The sequence below is a fragment of the Schistocerca serialis genome, chromosome 1 (assembly GCF_023864345.2).
Source record: "Schistocerca serialis cubense isolate TAMUIC-IGC-003099 chromosome 1, iqSchSeri2.2, whole genome shotgun sequence".
Lineage (NCBI taxonomy): Eukaryota > Metazoa > Arthropoda > Insecta > Orthoptera > Acrididae > Schistocerca > Schistocerca serialis.
In genome coordinates, this window is record NC_064638.1 from 609,649,033 (window position 1) to 609,663,686 (window position 14,654).

The 14,654-nt window shown below is 40.4% G+C and overlaps 2 protein-coding genes across 3 annotated transcripts in view; one reads left to right on the top strand and one right to left on the bottom strand.

Annotated features, from left to right (window-relative positions):
- LOC126477750 (charged multivesicular body protein 7) overlaps positions 1-14,654 on the bottom strand; it is a 219,130-nt gene that overhangs the window by 198,172 nt on the left and 6,304 nt on the right. Inside the window, exon 3 of the mRNA XM_050103642.1 lies at positions 13,932-14,294. Coding sequence (XP_049959599.1) covers positions 13,932-14,294 — 363 coding nt within the window. The remainder of the gene's footprint in view (positions 1-13,931; positions 14,295-14,654) is intronic.
- Positions 1-14,654, top strand: part of LOC126477766 (pantothenate kinase 3) — a 166,714-nt gene that overhangs the window by 38,103 nt on the left and 113,957 nt on the right. The gene's annotated exons all lie outside the window — the stretch shown is intronic.

The window sequence follows — 14,654 nt, forward strand, 5'->3', positions numbered from 1 at the left end:
GCTGTATTTCAAAACTATACTAGTTCGATACATGAACGATGGCGGTTGACGCATGTCGAGGCACGGATGAAGTTTACGTTGACGATTCCAAGCGACAATTGCCGTACCCGCATACGCGTGCTTTCCGCTTGAAGAAAGCAAACATCCTACAAATTTAGTCTCTCCCTTGCTTAAGCGGACTTTTATCACATACCACCAAATTCAGCTACGATAACTCGCAACAAATGGAGTAATAGTTCACTAAAAACTCGCTAAGTAACGTTTCATGCTCACATTAGCTACAGCATTCAGAGCAGAGCACTTAGAACACTACTGAACGCTCACTGGCTGTCCGAGTATGCGTGACGCAGGCACGCAGAACAAGCCTAAAGCCTAGAGGCGTCGCAGTACACCAGTGCTATGAGCCCTGTGCGGTTTTATACCAACCCAGACTGACACTGTTTCCTCCTGAAACACTGTATCAGGAGCAACCGATACCGCATTGAACGGCGGCATTTAACCTTTAACTGGCGAGGTGACTTTCCTGTAACGCATACCACGAGGTGGGGTCTCTGGGACCCCTATGTTTAAACCGAGATTTAAGGCAAAAATCATTTGAAATTTTTAATTTATGCTATATAACATTTATTTTCACAATTATTTAAGTGTTGCTTAAATGTTTCTAGTTTCTTTTATTGCACTAAACAAAGCCTGCAGCATTTTACTATTTATCACACAAATGCACATAATTTTGGATGGTTCTTCTAAATAGTACACAAAAATAGATTGTTAGAGTACTACATTTTACATTCTGAAATATTATATGATCTCTGTAGCAAATAAATTTCCAAATAAAACTAAATTCCAGGGTTTAAATTTGCGCATAAAAATTCCCCCGTATAGGTACAAAAAGAAAGTCTGTCAAGTTGACATTCATTGCTGGGAACTACACTCTTCTAATCACTCAGAACACATCCGATTTTAACACATTGTTTTAAGTATTTCATTGAAGAAACAGACAAATTCCCATCACAACTTTACTGAAGTGTTTCCTCTGAATGATACTCTTGTTCGAAAGCAGAACTGTGATTACTGGTTAATGTAAAATCGTCGTCCTTTTTCGTTTATTTCTTGATCTACACTCCTGGAAATGGAAAAAAGAACACATTGACACCGGTTTGTCAGACCCACCATACTTGCTCCGGACACTGCGAGAGGGCTGTACAAGCAATGATCACACTCACGGCACAGCGGACAAACCAGGAACCGCGGTGTTGGCCGTCGAATGGCGCTAGCTGCGCAGCATTTGTGCACCGCCGCCGTCAGTGTCAGCCAGTTTGCCGTGGCATACGGAGCTCCATCGCAGTCTTTAACACTGGTAGCATGCCGCGACAGCGTGGACGTGAACCGTATGTGCAGTTGACGGATTTTGAGCGAGGGCGTATAGTGGGCATGCGGGAGGCCGGGTGGACGTACCGCCGAATTGCTCAACACGTGGGGCGTGACGTCTCCACAGTACATCGATGTTGTCGCCAGTGGTCGGCGGAAGGTGCACGTGCCCGTCGACCTGGGACCAGACCGTAGCGACGCACGGATGCACGCCAAGACCGTAGGATCCTACGCAGTGCCGTAGGGGACCGCACCGCCACTTCCCAGCAAATTAGGGACACTGTTGCTCCTGGGGTATCGGCGAGGACCATTCGCAACCGTCTCCATGAAGCTGGGCTACGGTCCCGCACACCGTTAGGCCGTCTTCCGCTCACGCCCCAACATCGTGCAGCCCGCCTCCAGTGGTGTCGCGACAGGCGTGAATGGAGGGACGAATGGAGACGTGTCGTCTTCAGCGATGAGAGTCGCTTCTGCCTTGGTGCCAATGATGGTCGTATGCGTGTTTGGCGCCGTGCAGGTGAGCGCCACAATCAGGACTGCATACGACCGCGGCACACAGGGCCAACACCCGGCATCATGGTGTGGGGAGCGATCTCCTACACTGGCCATACACCACTGGTGATCGTCGAGGGGACACTGAATAGTGCACGGTACATCCAAACCGTCATCGAACCCATCGTTCTACCATTCCTAGACCGGCAAGGGAACTTGCTGGTCCAACAGGACAATGCACGTCCGCATGTATCCCGTGCCACCCAACGTGCTCTAGAAGGTGTAAGTCAACTACCCTGGCCAGCAAGATCTCCGGATCTGTCCCCCATTGAGCATGTTTGGGACTGGATGAAGCGTCGTCTCACGCGGTCTGCACGTCCAGCACGAACACTGGTCCAACTGAGGCGCCAGGTGGAAATGGCATGGCAAATCGTTCCACAGGACTACATCCAGCATCTCTACGATCGTCTCCATGGGAGAATAGCAGCCTGCATTGCTGCGAAAGGTGGATATACACTGTACTAGTGCCGACATTGTGCATGCTCTGTTGCCTGTGTCTATGTGCCTGTGGTTCTGTCAGTGTGATCATGTGATGTATCTGACCCCAGGAATGTGTAAATAAAGTTTCCCCTTCCTGGGACAATGAATTCACGGTGTTCTTATTTCAATTTCCAGGAGTGTATATCACTGACACCTTCCTTCATAGACCGACTAACAATGTCATCAAACTCGGGAAATTTAAAAATGACACATTCGTGCCAACAAATTTTGAGCTATACAGTTACACAGGCGCGGTCTAGGAGACTCCAACACCTATCAATAACATGTGTCAACAATAAACACAGAAGGCGATGACGCAACCAACAACAAAACATCGTAGGCTTGGCAATTTAAGGAGGGTAGGGGGAGTATAGAAGCGTTCCACCACAACTGGTCTTGGAGAGCGAGTTCGATAATTTTCGCGCTGTCTGAGAGACCACACATCGTCGGTTGAGGGTTAAACTAATATTACGAGCACGCAGGCACGGCAGCTGGAGCGTGCCTTCAGCGCCATTTATCACGCGTGCGATACGGATACTTGGACGCCTCGGCAGATATCACAGAGACTGAACACGCGGAGGGCCGTGTGCTTAGTAAACACGTTGCGCAGGGACAGCGTCACTATCGATGCCAGGAGAAAGCCGTCAACTACAAGAAAGAATACGTCTGCAGGTCGTTGAGGGTGACCGCTACAACGAAGGCTCATGTCCAAGTTCTCAACGGAGAACGGTACGGACGGCACTAATTAGATGTGAAATTAACGTACTCGCAGGTGCTTTTAAGAAGTGATTAAACCGTTTTATTCCTCCACGTTGAAAACAGAACTGACTGCAAGAAAAGAAAACACGAATGAAAAATTTACACAAAAGCTATGTGACAGCGAAATCAGATGACATGAATAAGACATAATGGGGGGGGGGGGGGGGGGGGGGGGGGGGGGGGGGAGAGATTGGAGAAAGAGTGTGCAAATCCCCTTTCCTCTGGGATTTAGAGAACAGAGATTTTAATTCATTATAGAAATTTCATATACTATGCATAACCACCAGTTCTCTGGGATACAGCAAGCTTTTTGTGTTACATACAAATTTTGGTTCTTGTGGCATAGCATATTTCAAAGCTCGGCAACTCCTTTACATAACAAAATGGGAATTTTTGAACCTTGCCACTTCCCCCCTCCAGATAAATTTCTGAGCCGTCCAAGAACAGCTACAAATAATTAGAAAGGGCAGCTACAAAAAATTAGAAAATTATTATTTGGTCTTGCAGTAATTTCGCATGTGCTTGTGTCAGCCTACATGTAGCAGAATTTATGAAGTCAATAATTCACCAGTAATATGAATATGATAAAAAGACGCAATACAAGCCAGAAAAGGAGCACTTTGATTGAAGATGTTGACATGAATGTCCTTTAAGAGCCTTTCGTTCAGATTTGTGTTTCACTGTGATTACTCAGATGGCAATAATCGCATATGAAATTCCACAGGTGGCACAGATACAGTATCGGCTGATGTGCGTTTCTTTATATCTCTTCATATTCTCAGATGGTAAGGAAAATGAGTCATAGAGGCAGAGGATAGCTTATCCAAACAATGGCATCTTGTAGCATGTGTGAGCATGCAAAGAAGAAAGTTGCTGGTAGACGATGACATGGCACGCTTTGCATGTGGCACAGCTGTAAAATATTGGTGAACAATCTGTGAAGGTAAATTGGGCAGGCTTGTATATCCACGTCCAAGAGTTTATATATTACAGTGGGGCACAATAACTTGCTCATTTGAATCTGGCAGCCTGAAGTGATCGTTGGCCCAGGGATGGTAGGGGATTAGGATTTGCTTGTTTGAATCTGGCATCCTGAAGATATGGTAGCTTGGAGGAGGGTGGGGGTAGGCAGTAGGCACAATTGAGAGGGTGGGGCATAAAGTTGTAGCTTCACTTTGTTTAGTTGCGTTACGGAATGGATGAAGGTGGAGCACGCGCATTCACTCTCATCACATACTTTTCTCACGGTCGCTCAATAACTGCCAAACACGCATTCCATACGCATTTCAATATTGTGCCCCACGGTTGTGTCCTGGCTGGCAGTCAATAGTTTCATGGCTAAACAAAATTCAGGGAAACTGGCAATGTGAAGAAAAAAGAACCTGGGCTTCCACAAACAGCAAAGTCGCCCCAAAACATGGACATGACCTCCAGGAGACACCAATTCAGCAGTGGGAGGTAGAGAAATGAGTCACTGTATCCTGTGTTGCCATGCAAATACATTTCACCCCACATACAAGCTGTATGTGACACAGTACTGCGGGTTACTACACGTGTTGAGGAAGACCCACTGCCCAAAGTCAGTTTTCCAGTGTACTTTCTATCTGTATCTCTGAATCACGTCACCATTGTTTTAAACGCAAGCAATTTCACATTGTCAAACTTTGTTTCATAGCTCTAAGAAACCATGCAACTTACTGACACTAAATGAAGAGCATTATATGACTTAATAGGCACTGGGTATAATGTCCTTTAGAGACCCTACATGTGAGAAAGGCAGCCCCAGATAATACAAGCTGTGGATGAAGTTTTATCCTTAAATGACCAAAGTCTACATCAGGGCCAGCATCAGTTGGGGCAGCATTTCTCTGCGCTCATAGGCTGGCAAATCATCTGCTTCACATAGCCAGTGGAATGATACTTTCCCGTAACCAATGAGAGGCAGGAAAAGAGGCAATGAATTTCTAGTGTCGAATCAGAAACCATTCCCTTCTTTACTGCTATCACAGACATTTAACCTTTCTTCTGAATACATCATGAATTATGATTTTGTGACTGGGTTGGGACGTAACAGCACAGCTTAAATTTTTGCAAGTGAAATGAGCAGCAATTAAATTTATATTATTCATTGTCCAAATAATTTACTTTTTTTTGGGTATGTCGTGAATTACGAAGTTATGGTTACTTTGGAACGTGACAGTTTGGTTGTGAGTTGGTTAAGCCAATGTACAGAACAGCTAAAATACCTGGTTGTGGTGATCGACTTATCTATAGCTTAGCCTGAGGCCTAGGTTAGGTTGTAATACGACAGTTCTACTTGCAAAAAATAAAAGTAATCTTTGTGAAACATACATTTGTTTCTTTCGAATATGCCACGAATTATGAAGTTGTGGTTAAGTTCAGCTTAAATTAAGTTAAAGATCTTTGCTGTCAAAATATTTGCCTGTTTCTTCCAAACGTGTTACAGTTTTGGAGACTGCGATATACCGACATGAGAATGTGGCACTATTCCTTCAACACACATCATCTGTCCACTGTTCTCTCACTGGCAGTGTAGAACCAGTAACACACACACTCTCTACTTCTCTTCATACCTCAAGACGAGCACCGAAAACATTGCTGCACGAGACAAATAAGTACACCAGTGGCCCTCGTCTAGACTTTTACTCCTTAAACATTTTGGATTATATTGTCACGTGGTACACAGTTTGACCATAGTCCTTAATAACAAAAGCTAAGCAGATGAAAAGACTCTAATTTGCAAAAGAATTCACTATAAACAACACTAATTTCTGGGTGCCACGTGATGTTTTTGTATGTGAGAGTTGTATATGAGAGAGATGTACTGAACTTCCAACAGCTTACTATATGTGTACAGCAAACAGAAATCTAAACTGTACACAAAATTTATGGATGCCACTGCCTTTCATGAGAACCAGTTAGCACACACTATCCAAAACTTAATACCCTACACACTGAAGGTACACCCCATGCACAAGGCGTAAGTACTGTGTGGTATCACCTGAAAACACACACAAAACGAGGGCATCATGTAAGTGCTGTAGCATATGTATGGTGTTGTATTTCTTATTGTTGCCCTTAAAACTTTTACCTTTTTCTGTCTTGTTATCTCCAGAATATAACACCTACATAACTTTGCAAGCTCATGATTTTTGCTCTACTGACTTCATGAGCAAAATACGTGAGAGTTAGGTAGAGTCCGCACAGGATACAGCGGCCAATCTGCAGTGACCAACTTTTGTCCAAAGCACTCAGCAAATTCACTTGTTAGTTCAGAAGGAAAGGCTGACAAGTGCTTGGCTCCTCTCAGCAAGTTGGTGAAACACCACAATCTTTCTCAAACAACTTTGCAGAAAATATTCGGTAAAAGAATTTCATTTCTGCAATACTTGTAGCTTTATATGTGATCTCCATGATGATATGCCATAATTTTGTTAATAATCATAGCTGTTGTGATATCTGCATGGAAGTAAGACATTAAGGGAAATCTGAAAAAGTTTGCAATGAAAAAATAGGGATCACTACAATTTTGTGTTTGCTGCATATTACGTAATATGTTGCTGTGTATGAAATTTAGCTAATATATTGACTTTTTCTTTAGATTTGGGTGGATGTCTTTATCTGTCATCAATCTTGAGAAAATTGATCTGACATACCACACTCATTTGCGAATGCTAGCAGCAGTGATAAAGTCAGAGTGAAATATCCACGACATTCCTCATATTTCATTAACGGATTGAGATACTGAAATGAGATTTTGGACAAATGATAGCATGCAAAGAGTATTTTGCCATATGGTAATACGCATAATTTCATTTCTACCATGTTATTCCACTAACATCAGACTTTTTTCGATGAAATAATGTAATTTTTAATGGCCATGGACAGCTGGTGAAGAAAGCTATGAATCAATAACAAACCAGACAAAAATAAATTGCAGCTTTTGTTAACTAACCAAAGCAGAGGTGACACATCTTTTTTTTGAATGATCACTATGCAAGTGTTGGTATGGAGGTGCTCTACATAATACTTACAACAAATGTGAGTGTAGACTTCAGTTTAGATCAGCACTTCCCCTCAAGCACTCGGCATTTACTCTACAACACCTGCTGCCACCCCCACCTCTATCACTCTCCCCACACGTGCCCTGCCAATTGCAATCTACTGGGCACCTTATTCTGCACGGACTCTAGTGTGTGTATATGGAACCTTTGCAACAATGTCTTGCTGTGAATGCGCACATCCAGTTGTCAAATGTGACACACTAAAGAATATTTGTCACAACAGTTCTACTGTTTATGACTTGGATACCTGTTGCTGCAAGGATCTCTTTGGAGGATTTAGACAACGAGATACCACAAGCACTCAGTACCTCAATATCCTGTGATGTAAACCATAACTGATATTGTAGGAAGGCAGACTAGATTTTAATGTCAATGTCAAAACTATTGAAGCTGGAACTTATTTCAGACTGGTCAAGAACGTGGAAGGAAACTGGTTCTGGTGTGGTTTTTAAGGAAACCAAAGAAAAAATAAAGCAATATGTTCCTTCTAAATAACTTAACTATAGCATTACCATTTCACTCCATACCACCACACTGAGAAGATGAATACCTAAAGCTTCCTGTACAAGATCTGATTTCTTTTATTTTACGGCAATGGGCATGTCTCTCTAAGTGAGAGGTAACATAATATTTTGGAATATAAAGGGAAAGTTGTTGACTATCTGTACATGGTAACGTTTTGCTGTGGCTCTATCTGGTTAAATGGAAAAGAAAGCGAAGCACATGTTTTTTAATATATATGGGAATTGGATATATATCCCTAATAGCCTTTTCTCCCCTGTCTCTGTCCACCTCCTTCTCCTTCCCTCTCTCTCTATTACCTCTTCCTCCTCTCTCTGTCCATGTTCTCCTCCCCCACCTCTCTCCATCTCCTCCTGCCACCTCCTTCTGTCCAAATATTCTCCTCTTCCCCCCTCTTTCTGAACTTAAGTCTTCGTTGTTGTTACTGCAAATTCAGATTCTTTAGTAGTGATAAATACAACTTTTCTGTTTGCAAACAATGTTTCACTACTGTACCTTTATACATACATTTAAAAGTATGTCGTCTACATGTGTCTAAACATTTATTACAGCAACATGTAAAAACCTGAAATAATCTGCAACAGTATACGTTGAGATATTTGATAGCAATGTTTTCCCATTATTTGTTACGTATATACAAGATGGCATTCCAGAAGGTATATAAAAACACTTGAGTGATCAAAAGCAACATTTAAAGCAAACCGTGAAGAGCTTTCAGAGAATTTATATTTTGAAGAAATATACATCTACATTGGGACTTATTCAGAAACTGTAAATGCTCATGATCACATATCACCGAAAGTTTTTTTATCGAATTTTGAAACAATGTTGCATTGGAATACAAGCATATTTTAATAGCTTTTATAACTTTAATAATAGGGAATATATAAAGAAACAGGTACCGAAATATGTGCCAGTATTAGAATACAACATTGTGTCAAAATTTGAAAGCAATCGGTCATGAACTTTCAGAAATAAATGATTTTGAACAAACAAGTGTTTACATTTTTATTTACATCAACTGGAATAATTGATCTTTTGTTTCTAGTTGTTTAATGTTTCCACTGCAACTAATATTAAAAAGTATATGTACACATTCCTGGTAATTTCCTTTGTGTGGTGCTAAATAAGTAGTCATTTTTACTAGAACCCACAATCGGAGATGCCAGCACAATTGTGAGTACATAAGAATCACTCCAATGATTATTCCAATTTTACTGTGGCAATTTAAAACTTGTTTTCATGGTAAATTCAACATCTAGCAACACCAGTATGGAAATGTCATTGCTTGATAGTGAGGTTGCTAAGCTAATGTCAGATCTCATGTTCAAACTGTTACCCACTTCCCTGTGTACAGACTTAAAACATACCTTATTTTACAGTTTGAAAAATCAGAGTCGTGTAACATTAAAAAACTGCCAACTGAAGTAAAACTAGGGGACAACATGCCATCTATTTTGCTCAGAGAGAGATGCATGCTACGACCAGAAAGCAAGTAACCACTGATTTTTTAACAGTATATGTCTTCAGTGACTACCAATCAATGTGCATTCTGTACTAGCAGCTAGTCAAGATGTAAGTCTTGATGCAGTGATTTCTATGGTTGACAAAACCGTATGACACCCAGTCACTTTGTATGCAGTGCTGAAACTGCTTCGTCCCTGTCTCAAGATGACAGATGGCTTTCAGAGCTAACGATCCAGACTCAGAAATTATAAACTAGTACATGACCGAGAAGCATATTGAGATTACCGCAGCAGCATGCACAAAAACACCCCATGTGCTGGTATCATTACAAATTCAAACAGAAAATGTAAATGGATACTATGCAAATCACATTTAGATGCCTAGCAGAGGGTACATTGAAATAATAGAGAATTATTGTAAAGGTGGTTCAATCTCTAACAGCGTGAGGAAAAAACGAATACCCCTATCTTCCCTTGTGAGCACTGATTTCCCTTACTTTATTATGATCATTTCTCCCTATATAGGTCGGCATCAATAAAATATTTTCATGTTTGGAGAAGAAAGCCGGTGATTGAAATTTCATGAGAAGATTCCACCGTAGTGAAAAACATCTTTGTTTTAATTATGTTCACCCCAAAACCTGTATCATGACAGTGACACACTCTCCCCTATTTCTAGATAATACAAAATGTGCTGCTCTTCTCTGAACTTTCCCAATGTACTCCGTTAATCCTATCTGGTAAGGACCCTATACCACGCAGCAGCATTCCAAAAGAGGACAGACAAGTGTAATGTAGGCAGTCTCTTTAGTAGATCTGTTGCATCTTCTATGTGTTCTATCAATAAAATGCAGTCTTTGATTCAACTTCCCAACAACATTTTGTGTGTTTCTCCAATTTAAGTTGTTCATAATTGTAATTCTTAGGTATTTAGTTGAACTTATGGCCTTTAGATTTTACTGATTAATCGCTTAACCAAAGTTTAATGCATTCCCTTTAACACACACGTGGATGACCTCACACTCTTCATTATTTAGTGTCAATTGCCAATATTTGCCCAATACAGATATCTTTTCTAAATCATTTCGCAATTTGTTTTGATCTTCTGACGACTTTACTTTACAATAAATGACAACATCATCTGCAAACAACTAAGATGGCTGCTCAGATTGTCTCCTAAATCATTTATATAGATAAGAAACAGCAGATGACCTATAACATTGCCTTAATACTTGGGGAACGAAAGAAATTACTTCGTTTTCCTCGATAACTTTCCGTCAGTTACTACAAACTGTGACACCTCTGACAGGAGATCACGAATCCAGTCACACAACTGAGACAATATTCCACATGCACGCAATTTAACTGCAAGCTGCTTGTGAGGTACAGTGTCAAAAGCCTTCTGGAAGTCCAGAACCTTGAAGAATGCGCACCATGATGTTCATTTATTTCTAAACAATCCAGTGACACTCAGATGGGAAACTAGTATGCTACCAACTTGAGACAGAGCACAGTGAGGAGGCTCCATCATCTTGCCACCTGTCCATTACAGATCACAACTTCCATCTTTTGATTTTTGGTTGGTTCCGGAGCAGACATTTCTGCATTGCCAGTAACAGTATTAGATCAAGAAAACTTTCAGACACACACCCGTATGCGCGCGCATGGTAAATAACTACTGAACCTTGAAATTGGGCCTTTCAAGAAAATTTCCATGGATTGCTTGATCCATTATGGTCCATTGCTTGATGTTAAGTCAAAAAATCACTTGAACAAAACACTTTCATCACTTGTACAGACATCCCCAGTTTAGTGTTTGCAGCTGACCCAAATCACAAATATTGAGGCTTGCTAAAGAGATAGTCAAACATTCTCACAGAGAAACCTAATTTGGATTTTTCTGAAATTGAGCCTGCTTGAGCCAGACACTTGTCACCAGAAAAATCAGCATGAGAAAAACTTTAATATCATGCTTGACATATGTTTTCCTCCTAAAAGCTGCTGGTCCGGTCCTCTCCATCTTATTCTAAAGATGGACAAAACCCGTTGTCCCTTTGGAGATTGTAAAGATTTAAATGCTGTGACAGTGTCAAACTGCTATCCCGTACCTCATTTCCACGAGTTCAACTACCAACTTTCCAACAAAAAGATAGTCTCTAAAACTGACCTCATTCAAGCTTATCACCATATTCCTGTTGTGGTAGTTGATGTGTTGTTATCACACTATCTGGACTTTTAGAATATTTGAAGATGCCCTTTGATCTGTGCAATACAGCACAAACATTCCAGTGATTTATTCATAGCATTTTGAACAGTTTGCCTTTTCTGTATTCTTATACAGATGATGTTCTCATTGCTTCAGCAGGAAATGAAGAACATAATGCATCTGCAACAGCCTCTTGAATGGTTGGACAAATATCACCATAACATTAAAGTGAGAAAATGCAATTTTAGAGAGAGTGGATTATTGTGTCTCCCATGAAAAAGTTAAAATAATCGAAGATTCCTTCCTCTCAAAACAGTAGCAGGACTGTGCTGGTTTTTAGGGATGGCGAATTTATATGAATGTATTTGTTTAACTTGTACAAGAGCACCAAAGCAAAGATAATCACCCTGTCACATGAACCAAAGAAGTAGATGAACTGGTATAAGTTAAAAGAAGAACCAGCTAATGCAACTCAGTTTGCTCATCCCTCACCAGATGTTTCCCTATTTTTGATGATTTGTATTAGGCTACAGGTGTTTCTTTCCACCAATTGTGAAAAGGAGCACCTGAGCCACTTGCATTTTTCTCCATGTCTCTAGACCACAATCCATTAACATTTGCCCTTAAACAGTGTCCAGAAAAAGCAATATCCAGACAATTACACTATCTGGAATTTCTCAGTTAATCACACCAAGTATTCAATATAATCCTGGAAGACAGAATAACACGGCTCATGCATGTTTCAGAGTTGCAGATGTCACATTGTCAGCCAGCATTTCATTGAAGATACTGCACAGGCACAAAGCAGCAACCCAGAATTGCCCAAAGTGAAGGATTCAGGCCCCTGTTCCTTAGTGTTTATCGCAGGTAATTTGTGATAATTCTACAAACAAACTAGGGTCACATGTTCCTCCGTCCTACCACCAACAAGTCTTCCGTGCACTAATGATCTAGTTCTCTCTGGCATCAAATGTACAGTGAACTGGAGCCAACAATGCTTCATTTGGCATTCATTGTAAAAGATGAAAGCTGTGGGCAAAATCATGTGTTTGGGACAAACAGTGCACTTCCCAAAGAAATGTGACATTACCACTGGAGAGGGAATAATATGTGGTTGTAATGGTCACAGTGAAATGTAAACATTGAAAAAATATCGATATACACATAGGAGTACTTGGTCTTTTGTTTTCAGTTGTTAACATTTCCACTGCAACTGATACTAAAAAAATAAATGTTGCATTCATCGTAGTTTCCTTTGCATGGTACTAAATAAATAATTATTTTTATTAGACCCCTCAACAACCACTCCTCTGTCTCAGTGAAACACTAAACGAATCATTCTTCTTTGAACATTTTTACATCTTCTGTCAAATCTGTGTCTAGGAATCCCCACTTCACAGCATTACTACCCTAGAAGAGTGTGAATAGTTATAATGTAGATGTTTTCTTTACTGGATTTGTTGCATCAGCCAAGTTTTCCCATGAAATGCAGTCTTTCATTTATCTCCCTTACAATGTCTTTTATACAAACATTCCACATTAGCTAGTCCCTATCTGTTATTCATAGATATTTAGTCATATTTGTATCATATAGCAGTAACAGAAAGTACACAGAACTTCCATGACAAGAAGAGCTGATATTACAGTAGCTAATACTTCTCGTGTTCAAGAGCCCAACATACTTGTTAATAACTGAAAACTGTGTAGCAAAGTGCTGCAGGCTTAGGAATGAAATATTTCAAATGGCCCTGAGCACTATGGGACTTAACGTCTATGGTCATCAGTCCCCTAGAACTTAGAACTACTTAAACCTAACTAACCTAAGGACAGCACACAACACTCAGTCATCACGAGGCAGAGAAAATCCCTGACCCCGCCGGGAATCGAACCCGGGCATGGGAAGCGAGAACACTACCGCATGACCACGAGCTGCGGACAATGAAATATTTCAAACTGGTCTCAGTACCAGTAACAATTCATAACCTTTCATGTACTTCAATTCAAAGTCAGTTGCTTCTCCTAGCTTCTAACAAAGAACAATATACCATTGACAAACTCCAACAATGGAAAATCCAGGATGGAATGTAACAATATTATGAGAAGGAAAGTTGCTACTCACCATATAGCGGAGATGCTTAGTCGCAGATAGGCTCAACCAAAAGGCTCTCACAATTATAGCTATTGGCTCAGTTGCCTGAGACTGCAAACATGTGTGTGAGTTACATATATATGTTTGACAAATGCCTTAATGGTCAAAAGCTATAATTGTGAGTGTCTTTTTGTTGTGCCTATCTGCAACTCGGTGTCTCCGCTATATGGTGAGTAGCAACTTTCCTCCTCATAATATTGAGAAAATCGATATGATAAAAATATAGTATGCTCAATACGAAACCTTCGTTAAAGAATTAACACTTGCAACAAAGTTTAATGCCTACTAAGATTGCCTGCAGACAAAACATGCAAAAATATAAATCAAAGATATGACAAACTTACCATGTGCTTCATGTCCTTCTGCACATAAGTTCGAGCCTGTACAATGGCCAATTTTTTTTCTTTCTCAAGATCCTCAAGTAAATTCATAAGCACCTTTTCACTGTACTTCAAAGAATACACACTCATGTCCATTTCAGTCACAGTCACTTTCTTTTCCAGTGTACCACCAAATTTTACCAACATTTCACCATTTTTCCGAGAAAATGTCACAGCAACTTTGCCCTGCTGACGTAGCCAATGAATTGCTACTTCCAAATCCTTCAAATGCCCAGTAAATTGACAAATGCAAGCAACTTCTTTCAACTCCAGTAACATTCCTTTCTGACTATCTGTTATAGATGACCACACAAATTCGGCATACGCCTGTAAAATAATTTCATTTCATCATGAAATCTGTCAATAATTTTTTGTCATAAAACACATGATCAATAAATATCACAATGAGAGAAAGAGGACAGCCCACTGATACATTAACTGATGTATACTCCTTATAAACAGTACATATTTCTAGAATGCATCAAAATCTTTCTCCTCAGTTAATCTTTCATGCTGCAGCACCAGACAAAACAAAGATGAAAATCTTGCTCTGTATTTTTACTAGTTGATGTAGAGGGTGCGATCCCAATAAACTGAGTGTCATAGTCTCGTGAATATGTTATTGGGTATATATACTTTATGGTATTGCAGCAGTACATTAATGCTATATAGAAATGTATAAACAAT